Here is a 22,395-nt window from a genome sequence, read left to right on the forward strand (position 1 = left end):
TTTGTGTTTCTATAACCCACCGAACTCCGACACGGATTACAGGATCTTTTCCGTGCGCACTTGGTCTTGTGCTCGCGTGTACACACGAAGGGGGATAAGCCACTAGCAGGCCTGCACATAAGTTGACCTGGGAGATCGGAGAAATCTCCACACTTAACCCACCAGGTGGCCGCGGCCGGGATTCGAACCCTCGACCTTCCGATTAAGACGCTGACGTCTTACCACCCCGCCACAGCGCCTGTCTGCATCGTCAACAAGGGCAGTCTTTTTAAAAGTACAGTGGAACCCCACTTTTTAGACCCCCCATTTTAAGACTGCCTCCTTTTTAAGACTCTGTTTTCTCAGACTTTCTGTTCAAAACCTCGGTACATTTACCATTTTAAGACTCCCTCCTTTTTAAGACTCTGTTTTCTCAGACTTTCTGTTCAAAACCTCGGTACATTTACCATTTTAAGACTCCCTCCTTTTTAAGACTCTGTTTTCTCAGACTTTCTGTTCAAAACCTCTGTACATTTACCATTTTAAGACTCCCTCCTTTTTAGGACTCTGTTTTCTCAGACTTTCTGTTCATAACCTCTGTACATTTACCATTTTAAGACTCCCTCCTTTTTAAGACTCTGTTTTCTCAGACTTTCTGTTCATAACCTCTGTACATTTACCATTTTAAGACTCCCTCCTTTTTAAGACTCTGTTTTCTCAGACTGTCTGTTCAAAACCTCTGTACATTTACCATTTTAAGACTCCCTTCTTTTTAAGACTCTGTTTTCTCAGACTTTCTGTTTATAACCTCTGTACATTTACCATTTTAAGACTCCCTCCTTTTTAAGACCTGATTTGTTCAGATTTTGTAGGTCTTAAAAGGGGGGTTCCATTGTACATACAATGTAAGAAGAAAAAGATTGAGGCCAGCAACCAAACAGAAAGACAGAATGTTAACATCAAAGTGATTATCCTAACAACAATAAATGAAGCAAAAAGAGAAGAATCAAAAGCACAAATGAATAATCTAGTACATGTACCGTATTTTCGGAACAATAAGGCGCTTCGTTGTAAAAGGTGCAACCCCGACTTTTATGGTTAAAAAGTGAAAATGAACACAATAGGCACTTCCTGTGTATTGGCCACAAGTCAAAGGAAGTGTACAGAGAGGTAATACGTTTTATCCACGATGTGCAGTGAGATCAAAGAGTCTGCATTCTGAAAGCTGTTTGGCCTTGTGTCCTCAGGTCAATTTTCAGCTGAGCCCAGCTGCCTGCCCTAGTTTACAGACACTGACCTTCTTAAAGGCACAGTAAGCCTCCCGTAAACCATCACAGATACTGTCAGGCTTTTACACACAGTACAAACACCCTTTCATTTAAACACTCACCGCTTGAGAACATCCTAGGTGCCCTCCGTAAAATTTTCAAAGAATTTATTTTTGCGTGGTTTATCTTACCCCGGAGCCATCGTGAACCGGTGTGATCCAGTTTCCCTTTTCCACAATGTAGTCGTCGGTTAGTAATTTGAATGCGACTCGATGTGAGCTTATCTGCAATAGCACGTTCTTATGCACGAAACAAACGGGTGCACATGTGGTTCACAAGAACTCTAGCGATGGCTTTTGACTGTTGAGAGGAACTGGCGATAGGCATAAACCGTCGTCTGCTACGACCCTTGCGTGACCCTGCTTCCGGGCTTTTCTTTTTTTTAAACTTTCACAACTTCGAATTGTACTGATCTTGTCTTGATGAAAAAAGAATTCTTTTATGATTAAAGAATGTTTGTGTAACAAGCTGTCAATTTATTATTTAGATTTTAAAAGTTAGGTCTAGCGCAAAAACGCACCACGGTCCAAAAACATTCTTTGGTCCACGGCTATCGCCAGTTTAGAATGAGACCCGAAGGGAAGTAACTCATTTTTGACCTGAGTTCAGGATGGGTCCAAAAAGTGTCTGAGACAATCTGCAAAATTAATTCTTTAAAAATTGCTCGCTCTTTACGTAGGGCACCTAGGATGTTCCCGTTTGGTGAGCGTTCAAATGGAAGGGTGTTTGTACTGTGTGTAAAAGCCTGACAGTATCTGTGATGGTTTACGGGAGGCTTACTGGCAGGTTTCATGGTATTAGGCCATTTTGATAGTCTCAGATTTGCTTAGTCTTTTAAATCCATATCTGTGAGAATCTGCTGTATTTGTTGTATTAACATGCAAACGAGTTGTTGTTTAAATACTTTTTTGAAAATAAAAGTTGAAATTTTTGATAATGTGTTTATTTATGTGCGTGTGAATGGTGGCGATCGTCAAAATACGGACGGATGAATTTACTTTTGCCACAGCATCACTAAACAAAGAACTAAATTCCAACACACACATGCACAAGTATCAATGCTGTGGTGGTTGAGAGTGCCAGAACACATTGAAATAATTGTTTTTCAACAACAATCGATATCCATAACACAAATTCTAACTTATACTAGCTCCGCAAAAAAAAATGTATGGGGATTCGGATCTGTCCGTCGGCATAGCGATAACAAGAGCATCGAAACTAATTGTGATTTCACAGGACAAAAACACAAGTTTACCTAATTTTGTATACTGTAAATACAAGTTTGTGCACCCTTGAAGTGAGTTATAATGTTGCCGAGGTCAATTTGCCCTTGATCGACGCACGGTGACCCGAGTTTCAACGTTGCGATCCAATCTGTCTAAACAATGTAGCGATCGCCACATTTTTCTTTTCATTCAAAAACTAACCGTTTGGGGAGGAAGTGACGTCACGTTGTTTTACGTTGACGCTCGCGCTCGACAGAAAAAGACCGCAACAGTTTTTCAGTTAAGAAAATCGCAAAGTAATTACATTTTCTGAGGTTTTCTAGTGTCCGTCTAGTAACAATCGCTACTCTAGCGATCGCCACTGAGTGTTGAAGTCACATTTAACTCCATTTTCGACTGTTTTAAGAAACTATTTTGACGCTCAATCGTCACGTTTCAGTGTCGAAACACGTACTGTGCATTTGCAATCAGCCGGTGTGTCCAAACTGAAATGCGAGTGATGCCTCGATTTGTGGCGATCGCTCACGTGGTTGACGGACAGAAATACCTTCTTAGGGGGTAGGGGAACAGTTTCTCCTCCATACAATAATGGTGTTCACAAATGATTGCAAACTTGTCTCTTTATAAACTGTTCAGACATGTCTTCTCTTCAATAATTTTCACAGTTTTGCTCGGTTTGTTAATCAGGAGCACCCTGCAGTAAATGTTTCATCTGTGACAATGCTCGAAATGTTGACGTAATTCCAATGCCCATATCCTTCTCTTGTTACCTCATCTAGCCAAAACCATTGAAGATAGAAAGACATTTATTGAACAAACTAGATGCACAACACCAGTCTTAACACGTTTTGTTCTTACATGTATATGAAAATATTGATGGCCATGGAATGGTTTGAAAAAAAAGACGTTTTTTTCCTTCAAAACGGTCTAGGTCTGCCGGAAGTCGTATTTTTTCAAACCATTCATTTGAGGATCAATATTTTGATATACATACAAGAACAAAACTTGTTAAGGATGATGTGTTGCATATTTTTTGTTCAATAAATGTCTTTCTATCTTCAACGGTTTTGGCTATATGAGCTATATGCATGCATAGGATGACCGTATTGCTTTTTTTGCGTTTTCAGGGTATGCCGCTTTGCGCCTGGTTTTTAGATATAAATAAGGACCAGGACTATAAAAAAAATTGTAAGGCTTCTTTTTAAGCCTACTGTCTATATGATACTTACCGAGACAGTACTATTCTTGCACATTATCTATTATAGGCCGAAAAAATTGGACAAAACGCTGCGTGGGTACAATTATCTCCCATAACCATGCGCCACCGTGGATCCCAAGCACTGTCCGAGTGCTTCCCCCTTACAGGATGTAGGTGGCGCGTCCTCTTTCTTTATGAGCTGCAGACCCTCAAAAAGCCCATAACATATCAAGAGGGGAGGCGGGAGGGAAACTCTAATAGTACTGTCTCGGTAAGTATCATATAGACAGTAGGCTTAAAAAGAAGCCTTACAGTCAATATAACACTTACCTCGACAGTACTATTCTTGCACAGAATACCAGAGTGGTGTGAGGGTGATATGTAGAGTATTAAACTCCTTAATCAAAATCACTTAAATCCAAGGATTAAGATACCCAGGCAATTTTCGAACAGTACTACCGTAAAAGAAAATATACCCAAGAAACATACCTTAGACTGACGTGACCATGCTGGCAACCACTGCTGTGTGGTGAACTCAATGTCAAAGTCCAGGCCACTCAAAGCTTGAATACCACTGAGTCTACGGCAAGTGGCTAAAGCGATGAGGAACAATTAGTCTTAACAAGAAGAGCAAACGCTCGATCGAGTCACTTTCGCAGTTCTGAATATTATATGAGGCATCAGATGGACAGGAAGAAATTGCTATTCACAACACAATGAGTCACGTTCACATAAAATTTGAGCCCGGTCACTTTTATAGTTTCCGAGAAAAGCCCAACGTTAAGTTGTGTGTTGCCGAACAGAAAAGGCTAGTTATCTCCCTTGTTTTTCTGATAACGTTCGTAAAAGGCTACAGATGTAAATACTTTGATGTAAAGAATAATCCTACAAAGTTTCAATCACATCCGATGAACTTTGTCAAAGATATAAAATGTCTAATTTTTCCTTTGACGCTGACCTGTGACCTTGAAAAAGGTCAAAGGTCAACGAAACCATCGTTAAAGTGTAGAGGTCATTGGAGGTCACGACTAAACAAAATATGAGCCCGATCGCTTTGATAGTTTCCGAGAAAAGTCCAACGTTAAGGTGGTGTCTACGGACGGCCGGCCGGATGGCCGGCCGAACGGCCGGCCGGACAGACTAACACTGACCGATTACATAGAGTCACTTTTTCTCAAGTGACTCAAAAATCAGCAACTTGATACTGATGCCTGCCAGGGGTTCAAACTCATTGCTACGCAGGAGTTTGAGGACCAGAAAGACATCCCCCTTGGGAAATGAAACCCGAGGTTTAGACACCGCTGCATTGCTAATACCCGAAAGGACATTAGCGATGAGGGAGGACCTGATCAAGTGTTCAGGTCTGCGACCAGTAGCGGCCGCAATCGTGGAAGCGATGGCAGATCTGTATCCAAGAAGAGTCTTAGAAGAAAGACTCTTCTTTTGATACACTTCCACCAGGAAGTTGGCCAAGTCCTGTGTTGAGGGATAAAGCAGCTTTATCCCCTTGGACAAGGCGAAGGTGGCCCAAGCTCTCCAGCGTAAGTCGTAGAGCTGATTAGTTGATCGCCTCTTAGCGTTCAAGGAAAACTCTACTGAACTCTTGTGCAATCCTAGTGCAAGCAGTTTGGAGCGCACAAGAGCCATGCGGTCAAGCACAGACTCTCTGGACGTGGATGAGGGAGGCATGATCGAGGCTGGAGCAGACCTCCCCCGTCCAGATCCAGAGGTAGAGGGTCTACGTGGGTGAGACCGCGAAGATCTGGAAACCACGGAGCTGTTGGCCAGTAAGGCGCGACCAAAATCAGTCTTGGTCGTTCCTGCAGATATTTTGCCAGCACCCTCGGAATCAGAGATGTCGGGGGATAGGCGTAAGCATCGAGGAGCCTCCACAAGAGAGTGAATGCGTCCAAGTGGAACGCATTCATGTCTCGAAAGGGGCTGACGTACCTGGAAAGCCGAGCGCTGAATCGAGTTGCGAACAGATCGATCAGAGGACGGTCCCACCTTGCACACAGACGCTGTAGAACGTTGTGAGCGATGGTCCATTCTGTGAAGAGAACCTGATCGCCCCGACTGAGAATGTCGGCCAGGGCGTTCAGTTTCCCCGGAACGAACTGGACTGACATCCGGACCTGATTGGTCTGGCACCAGAGCAGAATCTCCTCCGCCAACAGGGAGAGGGACCGAGAATTGGTGCCCCCCTGGTGGCGAAGGTAAGCTAAGCATGTGGTGTTGTTGTCCCCGTTGAAAATCAGAGGGGCCAAGGACAGGCCGAATGGGAGGGCCCGAAACTCGAACACTGTGCCCTCCCAAACGAACCGGAGCAGATGTCGGTACCCCGGGGCCACCAGGATGTGGAAGTAAGCATCCTGGAGGTCCCAGACATGGCCCAATCGTTTGGCCGGATGGCAAACCGGACCGACGAAGGGGTTTCCATCTTGAACTTGCACCTGTGAAGGTACAAGTTCAAGGTGGAGAGGTCCAACACCGGCCTGAACCGGCCGTCCTTTTTGGGGACGGTGAACAGGCGGGAGCAGAACCCCGGAGAAGGCTGAGAAAGGGGGTAGACCGCCGTCTTCTCGACCAACGAGTTCACCTCGTCCTGAAGAGCCTGCCATCTGGCAGGGTCTCGAGGAGGGGGGAACGTCAAGGGTAGAGCGGACAATGGAGTTGTGACGACAGCGGTAGAGAAAACCCCGACCACACCACCCTCAAGAAAAACTGATTGGAGACCAGTCTGCCCCACATGCCGCGGGCCCGAAAAAGGGAACCGACGGACGAAAGAGGGGCAACTTGAGGGGGCGTCAACGTAGGGCCGGGACTCACTGAAAATTCTGCTGGAGGGCAGGCGCAGGCTTGCGACCACCCCCCCTGGTGGTGCTGCTTCCCCTTACCTGTCTGAGCACCCTTCGTCTTGCTTGGGAACGCGACAGGCGCCTAAGAGGAGGAAGAAGGAGGCAGTGAAACTGGCTTCTTCTTCTTCTTCTTCTGAGGCTGGGAGCCGGAGGTGACTGTAGCACTTCTCTTACTCCCCGCCGCCGTTGCCGAAGCAGCGAGGCCAACCATCAGAGAATCAGTGTTCCTCTGGCGTGTGGACTCCACCACAGAACGAACAGTGTCCGGATGAAAGAGGGAAGAAGGCTGAGGAAACGTGTTCCTCAGACTCTTCCTCATATCCGGAGGCACTATAGAAGTAAGCAGAAAATGATCACGGAACAGGGCCAATAAAGTGGACCCGTGTTCCAATGGCCAATTCTGCCGCAGACGTCACGCACGATCGCACGGCATGCAAAGCCCGATCCACTCGAACCGTGTCAAGGACCCGAGTGGAATCGGACTCTGCCCGATCGGGAGGGTCCAACAGTGTGGACAGCGTGCTCATCCATGTCAAGGCCTGTGATTGGGCCTCGACTGTGGAAGAAACGGTGGCCTCAAGATTGTGGAACGAAGCAGAGCTCAGTTCCACCTTCTTGACCGAAGGCACCTCCCCAACGAACACATCACCGTCAGCCCCACCCTAAACACTCGAAGTCTGGAAAGGGAGAGTTCGAGAGTCAAAGGGAAAAGGGAGGGACGAAACAGATTGGACACGAGGAAACAGTGGAGGTGCGCCTCCCGAAGGAAAGCATGGCACTGAACCCGCGTCCTCCCGAGGAACACAGGTCGCGTTTGCACGTGAATCTGTACTCCTCAGGCGATGTGCTGCCGCTTCCACCGTGGCACTAAGATTAGGGTAGAACGCGAATTGCCGGCGGCCGGATCGTTCATAAAACGAGCCGCCGGCAGACGCGGCGTGAGCCTCCCGCGCCCGGGCCGAAGCGGACTCAAAGGACGAGAGGGCGTCTCAGGGAAGGACGTCCTGAAACTGTTCAAACGTCCTTCTAGCTGTGCGAGGACGAGCCTCCTACCTCTCGTCCTCAGACCCCGGGTCCACGTCCTGTGTGTCAACACTAGACGACAGACGCTTAAGAGAGGCATCCGTGACGTCAAGACGCAGCGTGATGTCTGTCATGTACTGTTGGAAAGTACGAAGCATAGCTTCGGAAGTTCCATCAGAAACCGGCAAGGGTAGAGGATCAGTGTTAACCTCAGGGCGACCCTGATCCTCCTCCCTATCGTCCTCCGACTCACTCTCCTCTTCACTTCCTGACAACTCCTCAAAAGCAGGAGTGTAGGGAGCTTGAGGGGGAAGAGCCGAGAGCGATGAAGCAGGCTGTGAAGAAACGCCCACAGAAGCAAGAGGCCGCGAAGACCCCTGCCCCAAAGACGAAACGTCTCCAGCAGCCGAAGGGGGAGAAAAACAACAACCCTGGGACTGTTGGGTCAGCCCAGCCAACGAACCCCCGCCATTTATAGACTGAACAGGAACCCATCGGGTCTGATCAGAAAAGAAATGGTCCGGTCCGGTCGGGGGTGCCGATCCGGTCCGGTAGGGTGTTCCGGTCCGGTGGTCCGGTCCGGTCCCGTACCATCCGGAGGTCCCGTTCGGCACCGAACCATGTACCCACAGAAGTGTTCGGGTGGTTAGGTCCGGACGTGGACATACCGTACCATCCGGACCCGTTTGTTTGTTTGTTTATTTGTTGCTTAACGTCCAGCCGACTACGTAGAGCCATATCAGGACGAGGAAGGGGGGGATGAAGGGGGCCACTTGTCAAGCGATTCCTGTTTACAAATGCACTAACCCATTACTTGTGTCCCAGCAGGCTTTAGTAAAACTAAATTAATACCTACTGGAAGATTACCAGTTTCCAGTATGTTAAAATAGGCTTAACCTATCTACTGCTGGGCTTACATCAGAACACTAACAGATTAAACTATACATGAATCGCGAGACAAGCGGCAAGAGAAGAGATTTTTTGGAAAAAATACAGGTGAATGAGCAAGAAGGCAGAAAAAAGAAAAGAATTCATGAAGAAAAAGAGAGCATGACAGGAAAGAGGAACCAAAAATCTACCTAACAGCAAACTAGAAAGCTCCTGCGGTTCCAAAAACAGGAGGGGCCTTTAATTTCATAACCGCAGTGCCCCACTGCGGGAATCCGGACCCGTAGGTCCGGTGGTCAGGTATGGTCCGGTTCGGTGCCAGACCATCCAGACCAACAGAGGTGGTCGGGTGGTCCGGCACCGGACCATCCGGACCCGTAGGTCCGGTACCATCCGGAGGTCCCGTTCGGCACCGAACCATCCGTACCCACAGAAGTGTTCGGGTGGTTCTGTCCGGACGTGGACATACCGTACCATCCGGACCCGTAGGTCCGGTTCGGTGCCAGACCATCCGGACCAACAGAGGTGGTCGGGTGGTCCGATCCGGTCCGGTAGGGTGGTCCGGTGTTCCGGTCCGGTGGTCCGGTCCGGTCCCGTACCATCCGGAGGTCCCGTTCGGCACCGAACCATCCGTACCCACAGAAGTGTTCGGATGGTTCGGTCCGGACGTGGACATACCGTACCATCCGGACCCGTAAGTCCGGTGGTCCGGTATGGTCCGGTTCGGTGCCAGACCATCCGGACCAACAGAGGTGGTCGGGTGGTCCGGTCCGGACCGGACCACCGGTCCAGTACCGGACTATCCGGACCCGTAGGTCCGGTCCGGTCCCGTACCATCCGGAGGTCCCGTTCGGCACCGAACCACCCGTACCCACAGAAGTGTTCGGGTGGTTCGGTCCGGACGTGGACATACCGTACCATCCGGACCCGTAGGTCCGGTTCGGTGCCAGACCTTCCGGACCAACAGAGGTGGTCGGGTGGTCCGGACCGATCCGGTAGGGTGGTCCGGTGTTCCGGTCCGGTGGTCCGGTCCGGTCCCGTACCATCCGGAGGTCCCGTACGGCACCGAACCATCCGTACCCACAGAAGTGTTCGGGTGGTTCGGTCCGGACGTGGACATACCGTACCATCCGGACCCGTAGGTCCGGTTCGGTGACAGACCATCCGGACCAACAGAGGTGGTCGGGTGGTCCGGTTCGGACCGGACCGGACCACTGGTCCGGTACCGGACCATCCGAACCCGTAGGTTCGGTCCGGTCCGGTCCCGTACCATCCGGAGGTCCCGTTCGGCACCGAACCATCCGTACCCACAGAAGTGTTCGGGTGGCTCGGTCCGGACGTGGACATACCGTACCATCCGGACCCGTAGGTCCGGTGGTCCGGTTCGGTGCCAGACCACCCGGACCAACAGAGGTGGTCGAGTGGTCCGGTCCCGACCGGACCACTGGTCCGGTACCGTACCATCCGGACCCGTAGGTCCGGGGGTCCGGCAAGGGCCAGAGGTACTGTCCCGCACCGGACCTAGGTACGGTCCCGTACCATGGGTCCCGTCCGGACCAAACCCGGAGGTCAAGTCCAGTCGGGACCCGTGGGTCCGGTTCGATCCCGACCCGTAAGCCTGGAACGTTCCGGACCCTTGGTCCGGACCATCCGTCACCCGAACACCAGACGCTAAGGAATGGCGTGGGGTCAAGACGGTCCGGTCGGAGGTGTCGGTCTGAGCAACAGAAACAATGTTCCCGTCGCCCTGACCATTCGACAGAAGTACCACGTTCTGTCGAACACCTCCACGTCCAGTAACTAGTCGGCCGGAGCGTTTCAAGAGGGACAGCCACCAGTCACACGGACGTCAGAGGGAACCGTAGTAGCAGTGGTCGTAGGCACGAAGCCTGAAAACCCCTGCCCCCACAGGACCGCCCTGAACGGGGTCAATTCGCATCCCAACCCCAGCGGGGAGGGAATTCAGAGACCCCGTCATCTCCTCCGATCTCCCCCCCCAGGAGGCCGAAACTACTGTTGAAACAGCAGCAGACGACCCAGCGAAGGAGTTCAGAGGAGGACCCGTGTCCCTCCTGGCTTCCACAGCGGTGGAAACCGAGGAGGGCACAGGAGAGGCACCGGAAAAGGAAGATTTTAATGCCAACTGCACCCGGTGTTCCCAGGCGGTCACCCATCCAAGTACTAACCGGGCCCGACGTTGCTTAACTTCGGTGATCGGACGAGAACCGGTGTTTTCAACGTGGTATGGCCGTTGGCTGTCAAAACCTGAGTCTCTCCAGTAGCCCCTAGATCGGATTCACCAACCCCCAAAGAGGGTTGGGAATCGACCTGCCCCCGGATTCGAGCCAGGGAGGAGAAGGAAACCTTCCCCCCAGGCTTGAAACCGGGAGGAGCTGAAGCCTGAGACTGAGGGCCGGACAACGGCGTCGAAGGGGGGGAAGCCTGTTCCACTGAAGGAGAAGGAGAAAGAAGCTTTTTCTTTCCCCTCGACCTTCCCCGAACCTTCGACGGCGCAGCCCCGCCCGAAGTCCCAGGCTCAAGCCCAGCCTGTTTGAGCAAGCTCGCATTGAGCTTGCTCAAACAGGCTTTCTCCGCCCTCCCTCGCCGCAAACGCAAAGCGTTTGGGGAGGGAGAGTCGGAGCGCCGAAAGGTCCCCTTCTCCATGCGCAAAACATGACGCTGGGCGCCCGGAGAAGGGTTGCCCCCGGCAGACTCTGGTTCCGTAGAACCAGAGCCCAAAACAGGACGAGACATCCTACCTCGCCCTGTACGTACCCTTAAAGACCGAGAATTAACAAAATTCAAAGAAAATTTTGGTCAATACTCAAGTGAATGCGGCGAAACGAGAAGCAGACGACCGGTCACCACGAAGTAGGACGGGAGGCACGCCGAGTCCGCCACACAACAACGGAGGCACAAGTTGAAGGAAACACAACGTAGCCTCAAGCCAGGAGTGGAATAACACACAATAATCCAACAGGTGATAGTCCACACAGAAAAGAAGCCTCTTAGTCCAAAATAATCCGGGAGCGTAGCAGAAACACAGCCTACTGACACGCGCGAAAAAAGAAAGAGGACGCGCCACCTACATCCTGTAAGGGGGAAGCACTCGGACAGTGCTTGGGATCCACGGTGGCGCATGGTTATGGGAGATAATTGTACCCACGCAGCGTTTTGTCCAATTTTTTCGGCCTATAATAGATAATGTGCAAGAATAGTACTGTCGAGGTAAGTGTTATATTGACTACTGTTTTTAGTTGTAACAAACTCACTTTGTTGGAAAAACATGTCCTTTGAATTGTGTGCCAACATTTATTTTGTAGAATTTGAGTGTGTAAATAGTAAATTGCTGAACACAATACTGTGAAACCTGCCTACTGTGCCTTTAACCTGGAGAGATCAAACCTCCACCTTACCTGGAGAGATGAGGACCAGTGCAGAGAAGAGCGCCTTCTCGGTGTCGTGCAGCTGGAAGAGGTTGAAGCGGATGGAGAGGTTGAACATGAGCTCCACGAAGTGCTCGCCCAGCGGGAACCCTTTCTTCATGTCTTCACGCTTGACGATGGTGCTGTTGCCCAGCAGGTAAATGGTGTTGGACTCTCCGTCGATGAACGGTGCACACACCACACACGCCACCTGCGAACATTAACAATCGTCGTCTGTTCAGTGGAACCCCCTTTTCAAGACCTTCAGAAAACTCAGAAAATCAGGTCTTGAAAAGGAGTCTTAAAAATGGGGGTAAACACATAGTCTGACAGAGGAAATAAATCAGGGTCTTAAAAGGGAGGGAGTCTTAAATTGGGGGTCTTAAAAAGGGGGGTAAATTGACACAGGTTATGAACAGAAATCTAACAAAAATCAAAGTCTTAATGGGGAAGTCTTAAAATGGCGGATCCACTTTGACACGTAGACATAGAGCAGCACAACCCATACCTCAAAACAGCCGCCCTTGATGAGGGAGATCTGATCGTCTTGGTCCAGGGCGGCAAAGCCCGGCAACTTCTTGGCGAAGATGACAACGTCCTGAATGGTGTTGTTAAGTCGCATCTGGAACCCCTTCCAGCATATCTCGCCCAGTTGAGAGTCATGCTGCAAGGATACACAGTTTTTGAATCAGTTTAGAGTCCTGCTACAAGAATAAAAGATGCAAAGTTTCTGAGTAATTTCAGAAGGCATGAAAAATGAATACACTGTGAGTGAAAAGAGCCGAAAGTTGGTTCAGACCAGTAAAACTGTGTAAAAACTCACTAAATGAAATTGTTTTACAGTAAACCTCTTTGATGTTAAATTTCAAGGAAGTGCAACCAAACGAGCCGAGATTGTACATGTACATTTCCTACAATTTCTCTCACAGTCTCTTACAAAAACAGCACAAAAAGGTACCATGACTGTAAATTAAAGGCTCTTTCCTTCTGTTTTAAATACAAATACCTCCAACAAATACCGCCCCCCCCCCCCCCCCTCCAAAACACAAACAAACCAACATTACATAGTGAATAGATGTGCTATGCCAAAATAAACAATCTAACAGAACTACTGAGTAGTACTACTACTTACTATGGCAGGCTGTGTGGGGGTGAGGTGTTAAACACTGTCATGATAACTAACCTAACAGTGCTACAACTTACTATGGCAGGCTGTGATGGTGTGAGGTGTTAAACACTGTCATGATAACTAACCTAACAGTGCTACAACTTACTATGGCAGGCTGTGATGGTGTGAGGTTAAACACTGTCATGATAACTAACCTAACAGTGCTACAACTTACTATGGCAGGCTGTGATGGTGTGAGGTGTTAAACACTGTCATGATAACTAACCTAACAGTGCTACAACTTACTATGGCAGGCTGTGATGGTGTGAGGTGTTAAACACTGTCATGATAACTAACCTAACAGTGCTACAACTTACTATGGCAGGCTGTGATGGTGTGAGGTGTTAAACACTGTCATGATAACTAACCTAACAGTACTACAACTTACTATGGCAGGCTGTGATGGTGTGAGGTGTTAAACACTGTCATGATAACTAACCTAACAGTGCTACAACTTACTATGGCAGGCTGTGATGGTGTGAGGTGTTAAACACTGTCATGATAACTAACCTAACAGTGCTACAACTTACTATGGCAGGCTGTGATGGTGTGAGGTGTTAAACACTGTCATGATAACTAACCTAACAGTGCTACAACTTACTATGGCAGGCTGTGATGGTGTGAGGTGTTAAACACTGTCATGATAACTAACCTAACAGTGCTACAACTTACTATGGCAGGCTGTGATGGTGTGAGGTGTTAAACACTGTCATGATAACTAACCTCACAGTACTACAACTTACTATGGCAGGCTGTGATGGTGTGAGGTGTTAAACACTGTCATGATAACTAACCTAACAGTGCTACAACTTACTATGGCAGGCTGTGATGGTGTGAGGTGTTAAACACTGTCATGATAACTAACCTAACAGTGCTACAACTTACTATGGCAGGCTGTGATGGTGTGAGGTGTTAAACACTGTCATGATAACTAACCTAACAGTGCTACAACTTACTATAGCAGGCTGTGATGGTGTGAGGTTCTCCGAGATGATCCTGCCGATCATCTGCTCCATGGTGTTCTGGTGGTGGTACTCCCGCAGCTTTTGCCGCATCTCCCCCAGCTTGCCTTTCAGAAAGGTGAAGGTCGCGTTGTAGGACTCGTGCAGCCGTGAAATCATGTAGGGCACGGTCAGCTTGGCTTCCTCCTCGTGTCTCTTGGAGATGGAGGAGGTGGTGGTGGAGGAGGCGGGGGCGGAGGAGGTGTGCGCGGCTTTCCGCATCGACAGAGACGCTGCGATGTGGGCGTCCGTCTGGGAACTGACCGGTCGCAGCACCTCCTTCATGATGTCGTGACGACCCGAGTAGCTGTCGGGTGACCGTGCGCTGTTGAAGACGTCCGACGACTGGCTGGGCTCCTGGTGGTCATACTGACGCGACACGCGGCGCTGCTTGGACGGGGTGGGCAGCGGCTCGGGGAGAACTTTAGGGCTCCCCTCTCCCCCACCCTCTCCTCCGTCCTCGTCGTCTGCCATGGAGGACGGGATGTAGGGCCGCTTCTTGATGGGGCTGCGGCTGATCTGTTCGTCCGAGCGTTTGCGCAGGTCCAGCGTGGCGTTGGGCACGATGACGGAGGGGTGGGAGTGGAAGGGGAGGGGCAGCTGGGCCATGGGAGGGAGGTGGTGGTGCCGGCCCGCCATAGACGCCGCCTCCAAAGCGCTGGGGAGAACCGACGAGCTGATGACTGTCTCTGATGGGTGGCCGGCTTCGTTCTTGATCAGCAGCTGTGGCTTGGGCCCCCCCTCCGTCTTGACGAAGAACTGCGGCCCCGACAGCGTGTACTGCAGCTGGGGAGGCGCTCTCAGCATGGAGCCCACCACGGAGTCCGTGTGGCTGATCCCGCGGTTGGCCTGAGACGCAGCCACCACAGACATGAGCGCCATGGCGGCAGAGGAGGAGGTGGGGGAGGAGCACTGGGGGGAGGTGGAGGACCGAGAAACACGATGGTCGGGGGAGGGCGGGGAATGCTGGGACTGGCCAGAGTCTCTGTGCAACGATCGCTCCACTTTCAACATGAGCGGCTTCTCGTCCTCGCACCCTGAATCCTCCCTCGGGTCGGCGGCACGGCCGTTGGTGTGGGCGGTGGTGGTGGTGAGATGCAACGTCTGCAGGCGATGGTCTGCGGCCACCATGGGCTGACCGATCAGCTGACCCATGGATGATCGCTGCTTCAGCAGCATGGACAGTGCCGCCATGGACGACTGGGAGGCAGGGTCACTCAACGCCGAGCTGGTCGGTATAGCATCACTGTTGCTAGGCAACCCCATGGTGGACGAACTGACCCCAACAGACATGGACACGGCCAGACCTGTTGATATGATAATGGATAGTGATCAAAACAATGACATTTTTTTATTTTCAAAATCCAAAATGAGATAAAATTTGATTGGCTTACGTTTTCTACCTTCCAAAAGTCTGAATGTAAATAAAAACCTTTTCATATGACTATGAGAATGGTTTGGGATCAAAAAGAGTGATAATGTGAATTAGCAAATTCCAAAATCAGATTTCAATCAATCAATCAATATGAGGCTTATATCGCGCGTATTCCGTGGGTACAGTTCTAAGCGCAGGGATTTATTTATTTTTTATTTGTGTAACCTCTCATATAAAAGAGAACATTGAAAACAACAAAATGAATACATCATGAGGAGTGTCATTTGCAGCTTCAAAATCAGCTACATATTTTACTTTTCTTCTTCTTCGTCGTCGTTCGCTCAGACAGCATTTTTTTTTTAACTTTTGATTCCACAGATGAAAACAGTGGAACCTCCCTTTAGCGTCCACCCCATTTAAGACTTCCCCCCTCTTTTATTCAAAGCCTGATTTTCTCTGATTTGTAATGAGCTTGAAAAGGTGCTCTTCTTCAGCTTACTGAAGTAATCCCTATACAGGGCAACTATCCTCACAGGTTGGTGCGGGTAAGATCCCTAAAGTGAAAGAAAGAGTGGACCGTGCACCTATGAAAATAAAAAAACCAGGGGTGGGGTGGTAATGGTAGCAAAGCTACTGCTTTTCGTGATTCGCCCTAGAGCCCAGTTTCAGGCCCTGGGGCACGCCTACCACCCAGTGCTACCTAGCCCAGGAACTGTGTCCTGACAAGGCTTAACCGTACAAAGAGAGGAATGCCTCCAAAAGGAGGATTGTCATGCGGGGAAATAGCTCAGTCGGTAGCGGCGCTGGCTTCAAAACCAGTTGTTGCTATTGGCGTGGGTTCGCGAGAATGATAACCATTAGAAGCTGCACATTAGTTAGCTTTTGCCTTGCTTGCCAATGCTTCCGAGGTGCCAGTGAGAAGGTTTACTCGGTCAAAGGGGGAGCGGCTAGCTGGAATGCGGGAAGGTCTGGCATCGCTTCCAGGCCAAAGTGCCCCCTCTTTCCGTAGGGATACACTCTTTGGTTCGATCCCCACGTTTTGGCAAGGGATTTAGAGTTAACTTTGTGCAGACTCTCCTCGGTGGCCGAACATCCCCGTGTGCACGCATTCGCACAATAAAAGAACCCAAGTTCACAGCGAAAGTCTCAGGGCTTGGAAACATGAATACACGCATGCAGGAAAAAGAAGAGAAATGAAAGAAGGGCAAAGCCCATACGACTCACAAGAAGAGAAAAAAAATGGGTAACGCAGCCCGAATTTCCATGAGGGTGACCTGACAGGACTATATGAAATCTTATTCTTATCCTGACCTTGCGGGGACAGCATGGCAGGGCTTATGGGGGGGCTTTCGGGGTGAGAGTTGGAGTCGGCGTTGAGACTCAGCAGTCCGTGTAGAGCCTGCTCCGTCTGCGTGTCCTCGATGTTACGGATCATCTCTCGCATCTTGCGTGAGCGTCGACCCAGCTTGGCAGCTACACAACACAACAAATACAAAACTAAATATAAAATCCTGATTTAAAAAACAAGAATTGTAGGCCATTGGAACGTTTAATTATTGATGAAACAAAACGTTACATTTACAGTATGTCAACCCAGTGGTCTTGTAAGAACAAATAATTAATCACTTATGGAACAAATAATTAACTTTGCTTAAAGTCTTCGATGAATCTTGCAAGATGTTTTTTATGCAAGATGTTTTTTATTCTGAATTTTGAATGTTACGCGTGTAACCGAGTGCATGGAGCACAAAAATCACCTGTATTTTTTCATAATGTAAAAAATAATTTGAATAGTATAAATAACCTACAAAACAAGAAAATGCAAGAGTTTTAAAAAAATTCAGAATCATGCATGCAAAAATAACCTTTTTAATGATCAACTTCTGTGCCCAGCATAAATAACATGTACTTTGTAATTGAGAAGACCAACTCTGCGCGTTCCGGAAATGTGCTACACTGTCGCTGGAAAATACTGAAGTTCCAAGTGACTTTGCTTAAATATGGAACAAGAGACTGCAGGTGAGAATGACTGGAATCAGATAACAATAACAATGTGCAAGTCAAAACCAGTTGTTTCAATCAGTCTGGTTTTCTCTTGTTTTCATCTTATGAATATTCTAAATGTTAGACTAACTTATTGTCTTGTACAGAATAACAACTGTGTGAATGGTGCTATACTGAATGAAAGAGTGTGACATGAAGTTCTTGTACATCATTGTAAAGAGTGTGAATGACGTTTTAGTTTAGATGTCAAGCGCTTAGAGCAAGCCTTTTTAACGAAAGTTTTTGATTTAGCGCTATATAAATGTTCTTATTATTATTATTATTATTTATTTTCATTTTTGTGTGCGTTCTTGTATCTGGTGAGTAAATATGTTCATTGTTACCGTATGACTTCGCTCCATTTCAGACCTTTTAATTTCAGGTATACTTTCTCTGTAAAAATGTCACAGATTTTCCTCGTGTTTCTGTAGTTATTAAAATAAATAAAAGAGCATCCATGAAATAATTTGGAAGCAGTGGCCTGCAGGAAATAAAAGAATACACACAAAAGTTTTAGATACTCATGCTGCTAAAGGAAAAAGAATATATGCAACAGGAATACTGCTGGTTCCCAGTTCATCCCAGGTTAGTGTCCCTAGTGACTGGCTTCAAATAGTTATCTCCCCTACTCCACAAAGCATTTCTAGTCACATGTACGCTTGGCCACTCAAACTGCAACAGTTCTATGATTTGCGTGATTGTTGAAGTAGCTTAGTAATCTGTTTGCTACAGCCATTTTATAAGTTGCCTCTTTTCCTTTTCTTTACAAAAATACAACAACAAACACAAAAACACCAATGATACGGTTTTTCAATTTCAACTCTTTCTAAACTCCAGAGGTAACTTCAGAATATTCAAAAGATGCAAACTCAGAGAAACTGTTCATAAACAACTGTCTGAGAAGCTTCATGTCTGTCATTGCAAACACAACTGAATTTTTGGGGGGGGACATAACCATCTGTGACAACGTTAAAGAATTGACACAGATGAGCTTCCCTGACCTTCAGTGGATGTCCCTCAATCAATCAATCAATATGAGGCTTATATCGTGCGTATTCCGTGGGTACAGTTCTAAGCGCAGGGATTTATTTTTTTATTTTTTATTTTTATTTTATGCAATTTATATCGCGCACATATTCAAGGCGCAGGGATTTATTTATGCCGTGTGAGATTGATTTTTTTTTTACACAATACATCACGCATTCACATCGGCCTGCAGATCGCAGCCATTTCGGCGCATATCCTACTTTTCACGACCTATTATTCCAAGTCACACGGGTATTTTGGTGGACATTTTTATCTATGCCTATACAATTTTGCCAGGAAAGACCCTTTTGTCAATCGTGGGATCTTTAACGTGCACACCCCAATGTAGTGTACACGAAGGGACCTCGTTTTTTCGTCTAATCCGAAAGACTAGCACTTGAACCCACCACCTAGGTTAGGAAAGGGGGGAGAAAATTGCTAACGCCCTGACCCAGGGTCGAACTCGCAACCTCTCGCTTCCGAGCGCAAATGCGTTACCACTCGGCCACCCAGTCCTCACCAGAACAGCCTGGAGAAGCCCACAGTGAAACTTCCCTTTTTAGACCCCCCCAATTGAAGACTTCCTCACTTTTAAGACTTTATTTTATCAGATTATTTTTTCATCATCTCTGTATTTTTACCCCCAATTTTAAGACTCCCTTCTGTTTAAGACCTGATTTTTGTAGGTCATGTAATGGGTGTGTGTGTGTGTGTGTGTGTGTTCCACTGTATTCTGACATCATATCCCTCTGATGACAGTCCCAGCCAGGGGACTGATGATGAGTACAAAGTCTGCGATGTTATACGAAGTGTGTGTGTTATATATGTTTGTCCGTTCAAGAGACAGGAACAATACCAGTACAGTGGAACCTTACTTTTCAGACTTCCAAAAATCCAAGAAAATAAGGTCTTTATAAAGGAGGGAGTCTTAAATCGGAGGTCAATTTACACAGGCTTTCAACATAACAACTTGCAAAGCAAGGTCTCACGATGGGAGGAGTCTTACATGTTGGGGTATTAAAAGGGGTGGTCCCACAGTACAGGTAGCAAGCAACGCACCTGATCGAGACATGCCCAGTGCCAGACATTTCTGCAGACGACAGTACTGACAGCGGTTGCGTGTCTGCATGTTGATTTCACAGCTCTTGTTGTAGAAGCACTTCTTTCGCGCTGGGTCACCAACATTCTGTAGCGCTCGCCGAAAGAAACCCTGTTAAACACACATTGAAACACAATGTTTATAATGTTTCATAGAAAGAAAAAGATGTTTTATAGTGACATATCACTGACATTTGATAAGGGTCACCAACATTCTGTAGCTCGCGCGGAAAGAAACCCTGTTAAACACATATGGAAAGACATGCTTTTTACATTTCATAGAAAGTTTAAAAAAATGTTACAGTGCCATATCTAACACTGACATTTTATAAGCATACTGGGGGGGGGGGGGGGGGGGGAGGAGTAAGAGAACCAATTTACAGGAAAGCCGATATCACTGCTGTAGAATTATTTCTGCAAGTAATGTGTATGTTGTTTGCAGACATAGAATTATTTCTGCAAGCAACACTCTCTAGTACTTTAAACAAACAAAAACTAAAACAGCAAACACACAAAAACACACATACATACAAAAACTTTTACAACTCAACATGTCAATGTAGGGACGCCATGTTGTTTGCTGTAAAAACTGTGTAGAAAACTAGACAAAAGGTAATCAAAATGTCTCAAGCCGCTCCAACAATTGCAAAATCATATTTTTGCACTAGTCTTAATCCTTCTACCTGCCTGAACCCAGGGGATCCAGTACACAGACACAAATTATTCTTCCTCTACTGCGTTCATGGCCTGAAACTTCCACTGACACTAGTGTTTTTTGCACGAGTGGGTTTTTACGTTTATGATCGTTTTTACCCGGCCATTTAGGCAGCCACATGCAGCTTTCAGGGGAAATATTTTAATGTTAATGGACTAAAAGCTTTGCAGAAAATCTGTGCAATGTGCATCGAAAAGCAGAATTATGTATGCAGCTTATCAAACCTGAGCAACTTTTTTAAACGAATAGACGTTATAAATGTGAAAAACACACTGGTGCTGGTGGTAGCTAATTACATCTTCAGGATTTTTCAAGCTATACTCCTGAATATATTTTATTTTCACTATTTAAAAAATATACATCTAGCTCTTGGTGCATTGAAAATCATATCTCCAACTTTACAAAAAAGCAAGTGAACGGCGACAGATGCCGTGAATCCTGCTTAGAAAAAGTGTAGTTGGGGTGATTTCAGGTGTAAGCTTCTGCGTTTCAATCAATGTATGAACCCCCCACAGGTGAAAAGTTCACAGTACACTTGATAGGAGGCAACAGGTTATTTGTCTTCTTCATCAGTTCAACACAGGGTTAGTGGGGTGGCAGTGTATCCTCCAAGAGTCAAGCACACAGGGCTAGGAAAAAGGTTATTTTCTCCTTCTTCATCGTTCATGGGCTGAAATTAAGCAGGTTTTTTTATACATGAATGACCGTTTTTATCCCGCCATTTGGGCAGCCATTCACCGCTTATGGAGGATGCATGCTTGGTATTTTTGTGTTTTTATAACCCACTGAACTCTGATATGGATTACCGTACAGGATATTTTCTGTGCGCACTTGGTCTTGTATACGAAGGGGGATAAGGCACTAGCAGGTCTGTACATAAGGTGACATGGGAGATCGGAAAAAATATCAACCCTTAACCCACCAGGCGCTGGCGAGTTTCAAATCCACGACCTTCCGCTTGGGAGGCTTGCTTCTTATCCACTAGGCCATTGCGCCTGTCACAAAGATTATTTTATGTAGTACTGTACTGTTTTGCAGAGGGTTGGACTAAATTATGTACCGTAATAAATCACACACACACAGACAGACAGACACCCACACACAGACAAATACACATTATCATCCACATCTACACACAGAGAGACACACACACACTTGCAGATACAGAGAATTATCCTGAGAGATTATTTGTGGCTGCTCATCTCCCTATAAAAATAGTGTGTGAACATGTGGTTTAATTTGTATGGGAGGCAAGACTGAAAAAAAAGTGTACACGTGCGTGCATTTGCAGGTACATGTATCGTCATCGTCATGAATTTTGGCGCAACTTGTTATAAACAGCTTTTCAGGAGAAGGACAAAACTGATTATTTTTATTGTGAAAAAGTGTTTATATTTAATATTTAATGGATAAAAAGATAAAAGAATGTGAAATCATGCATCAATGTCAATTGTAATTAAGAGAATATTTTTCCTTGAGAATGATGTACTTAATCTAAAGATCAAAAACATCAAAATAGCCCAGAATCGAGTTACGCCAAAATTCCCCGATGACATCGATATGTAGAGCACCCTGTCCTTACAAGTGAATCAGAAGTGCTTTTTCATCTTAATACAAACAAGTCGTGTAAAGCGAAAATACAACATTTAGTCAAGCTGTCGAACTCACAGAATTAATCTGAACACACTGCATTTTATCACCAAACCCGTATGTATACTCGATTGTATCAGTGTCAGTCCATCGCTCGTGGCAAAGGCAGTAAAATGGATAAGCCAGAATAGTGGTTGCACTGAGCAGGATATCACGCTTTTCTGTATCTCTATTCTTTTTAACTTTCTGAGCTTGTCTTTAATCCAAACATATCATATCTATATGTTTTGGGAATCAAGAACACACATGGAATAAGATGAACCTGTTTTTAAATCGATTTGGGAAATTTGATTTTAATCATAATTTTCATATTTTTCCAAATATAACATATTTATACGTTTTGGGAATCAGAAAATGATGAAGAATAAGATGAAATTGTTTTTGGATCGTTTTA

General features: G+C 47.0%; 1 protein-coding gene and 1 non-coding gene across 3 annotated transcripts in view; both read right to left on the reverse strand.

Annotated features, from left to right (window-relative positions):
* Window positions 1-22,395, reverse strand: part of LOC138959965 (ecdysone-induced protein 78C-like) — a 60,519-nt gene that overhangs the window by 680 nt on the left and 37,444 nt on the right. For both annotated transcript variants that reach the window (XM_070331667.1, XM_070331668.1), the window contains exons 5-9: window positions 19,598-19,748; window positions 16,781-16,942; window positions 14,050-15,401; window positions 12,434-12,589; window positions 11,917-12,136 (exon numbers count right to left, since the gene is read on the reverse strand). In XM_070331667.1, the coding sequence (XP_070187768.1) occupies window positions 11,917-12,136; window positions 12,434-12,589; window positions 14,050-15,401; window positions 16,781-16,942; window positions 19,598-19,748 (2,041 nt within the window). The remainder of the gene's footprint in view (window positions 1-11,916; window positions 12,137-12,433; window positions 12,590-14,049; window positions 15,402-16,780; window positions 16,943-19,597; window positions 19,749-22,395) is intronic.
* On the reverse strand, window positions 10,638-10,756 carry LOC138960527 (5S ribosomal RNA). The gene has a single exon (XR_011454006.1). It is a non-coding gene; the product is annotated as a 5S ribosomal RNA (ribosomal RNA).

Source organism: Littorina saxatilis, linkage group LG2 (assembly GCF_037325665.1).
Source record: "Littorina saxatilis isolate snail1 linkage group LG2, US_GU_Lsax_2.0, whole genome shotgun sequence".
Taxonomy (NCBI): Eukaryota; Metazoa; Mollusca; class Gastropoda; order Littorinimorpha; family Littorinidae; genus Littorina; species Littorina saxatilis.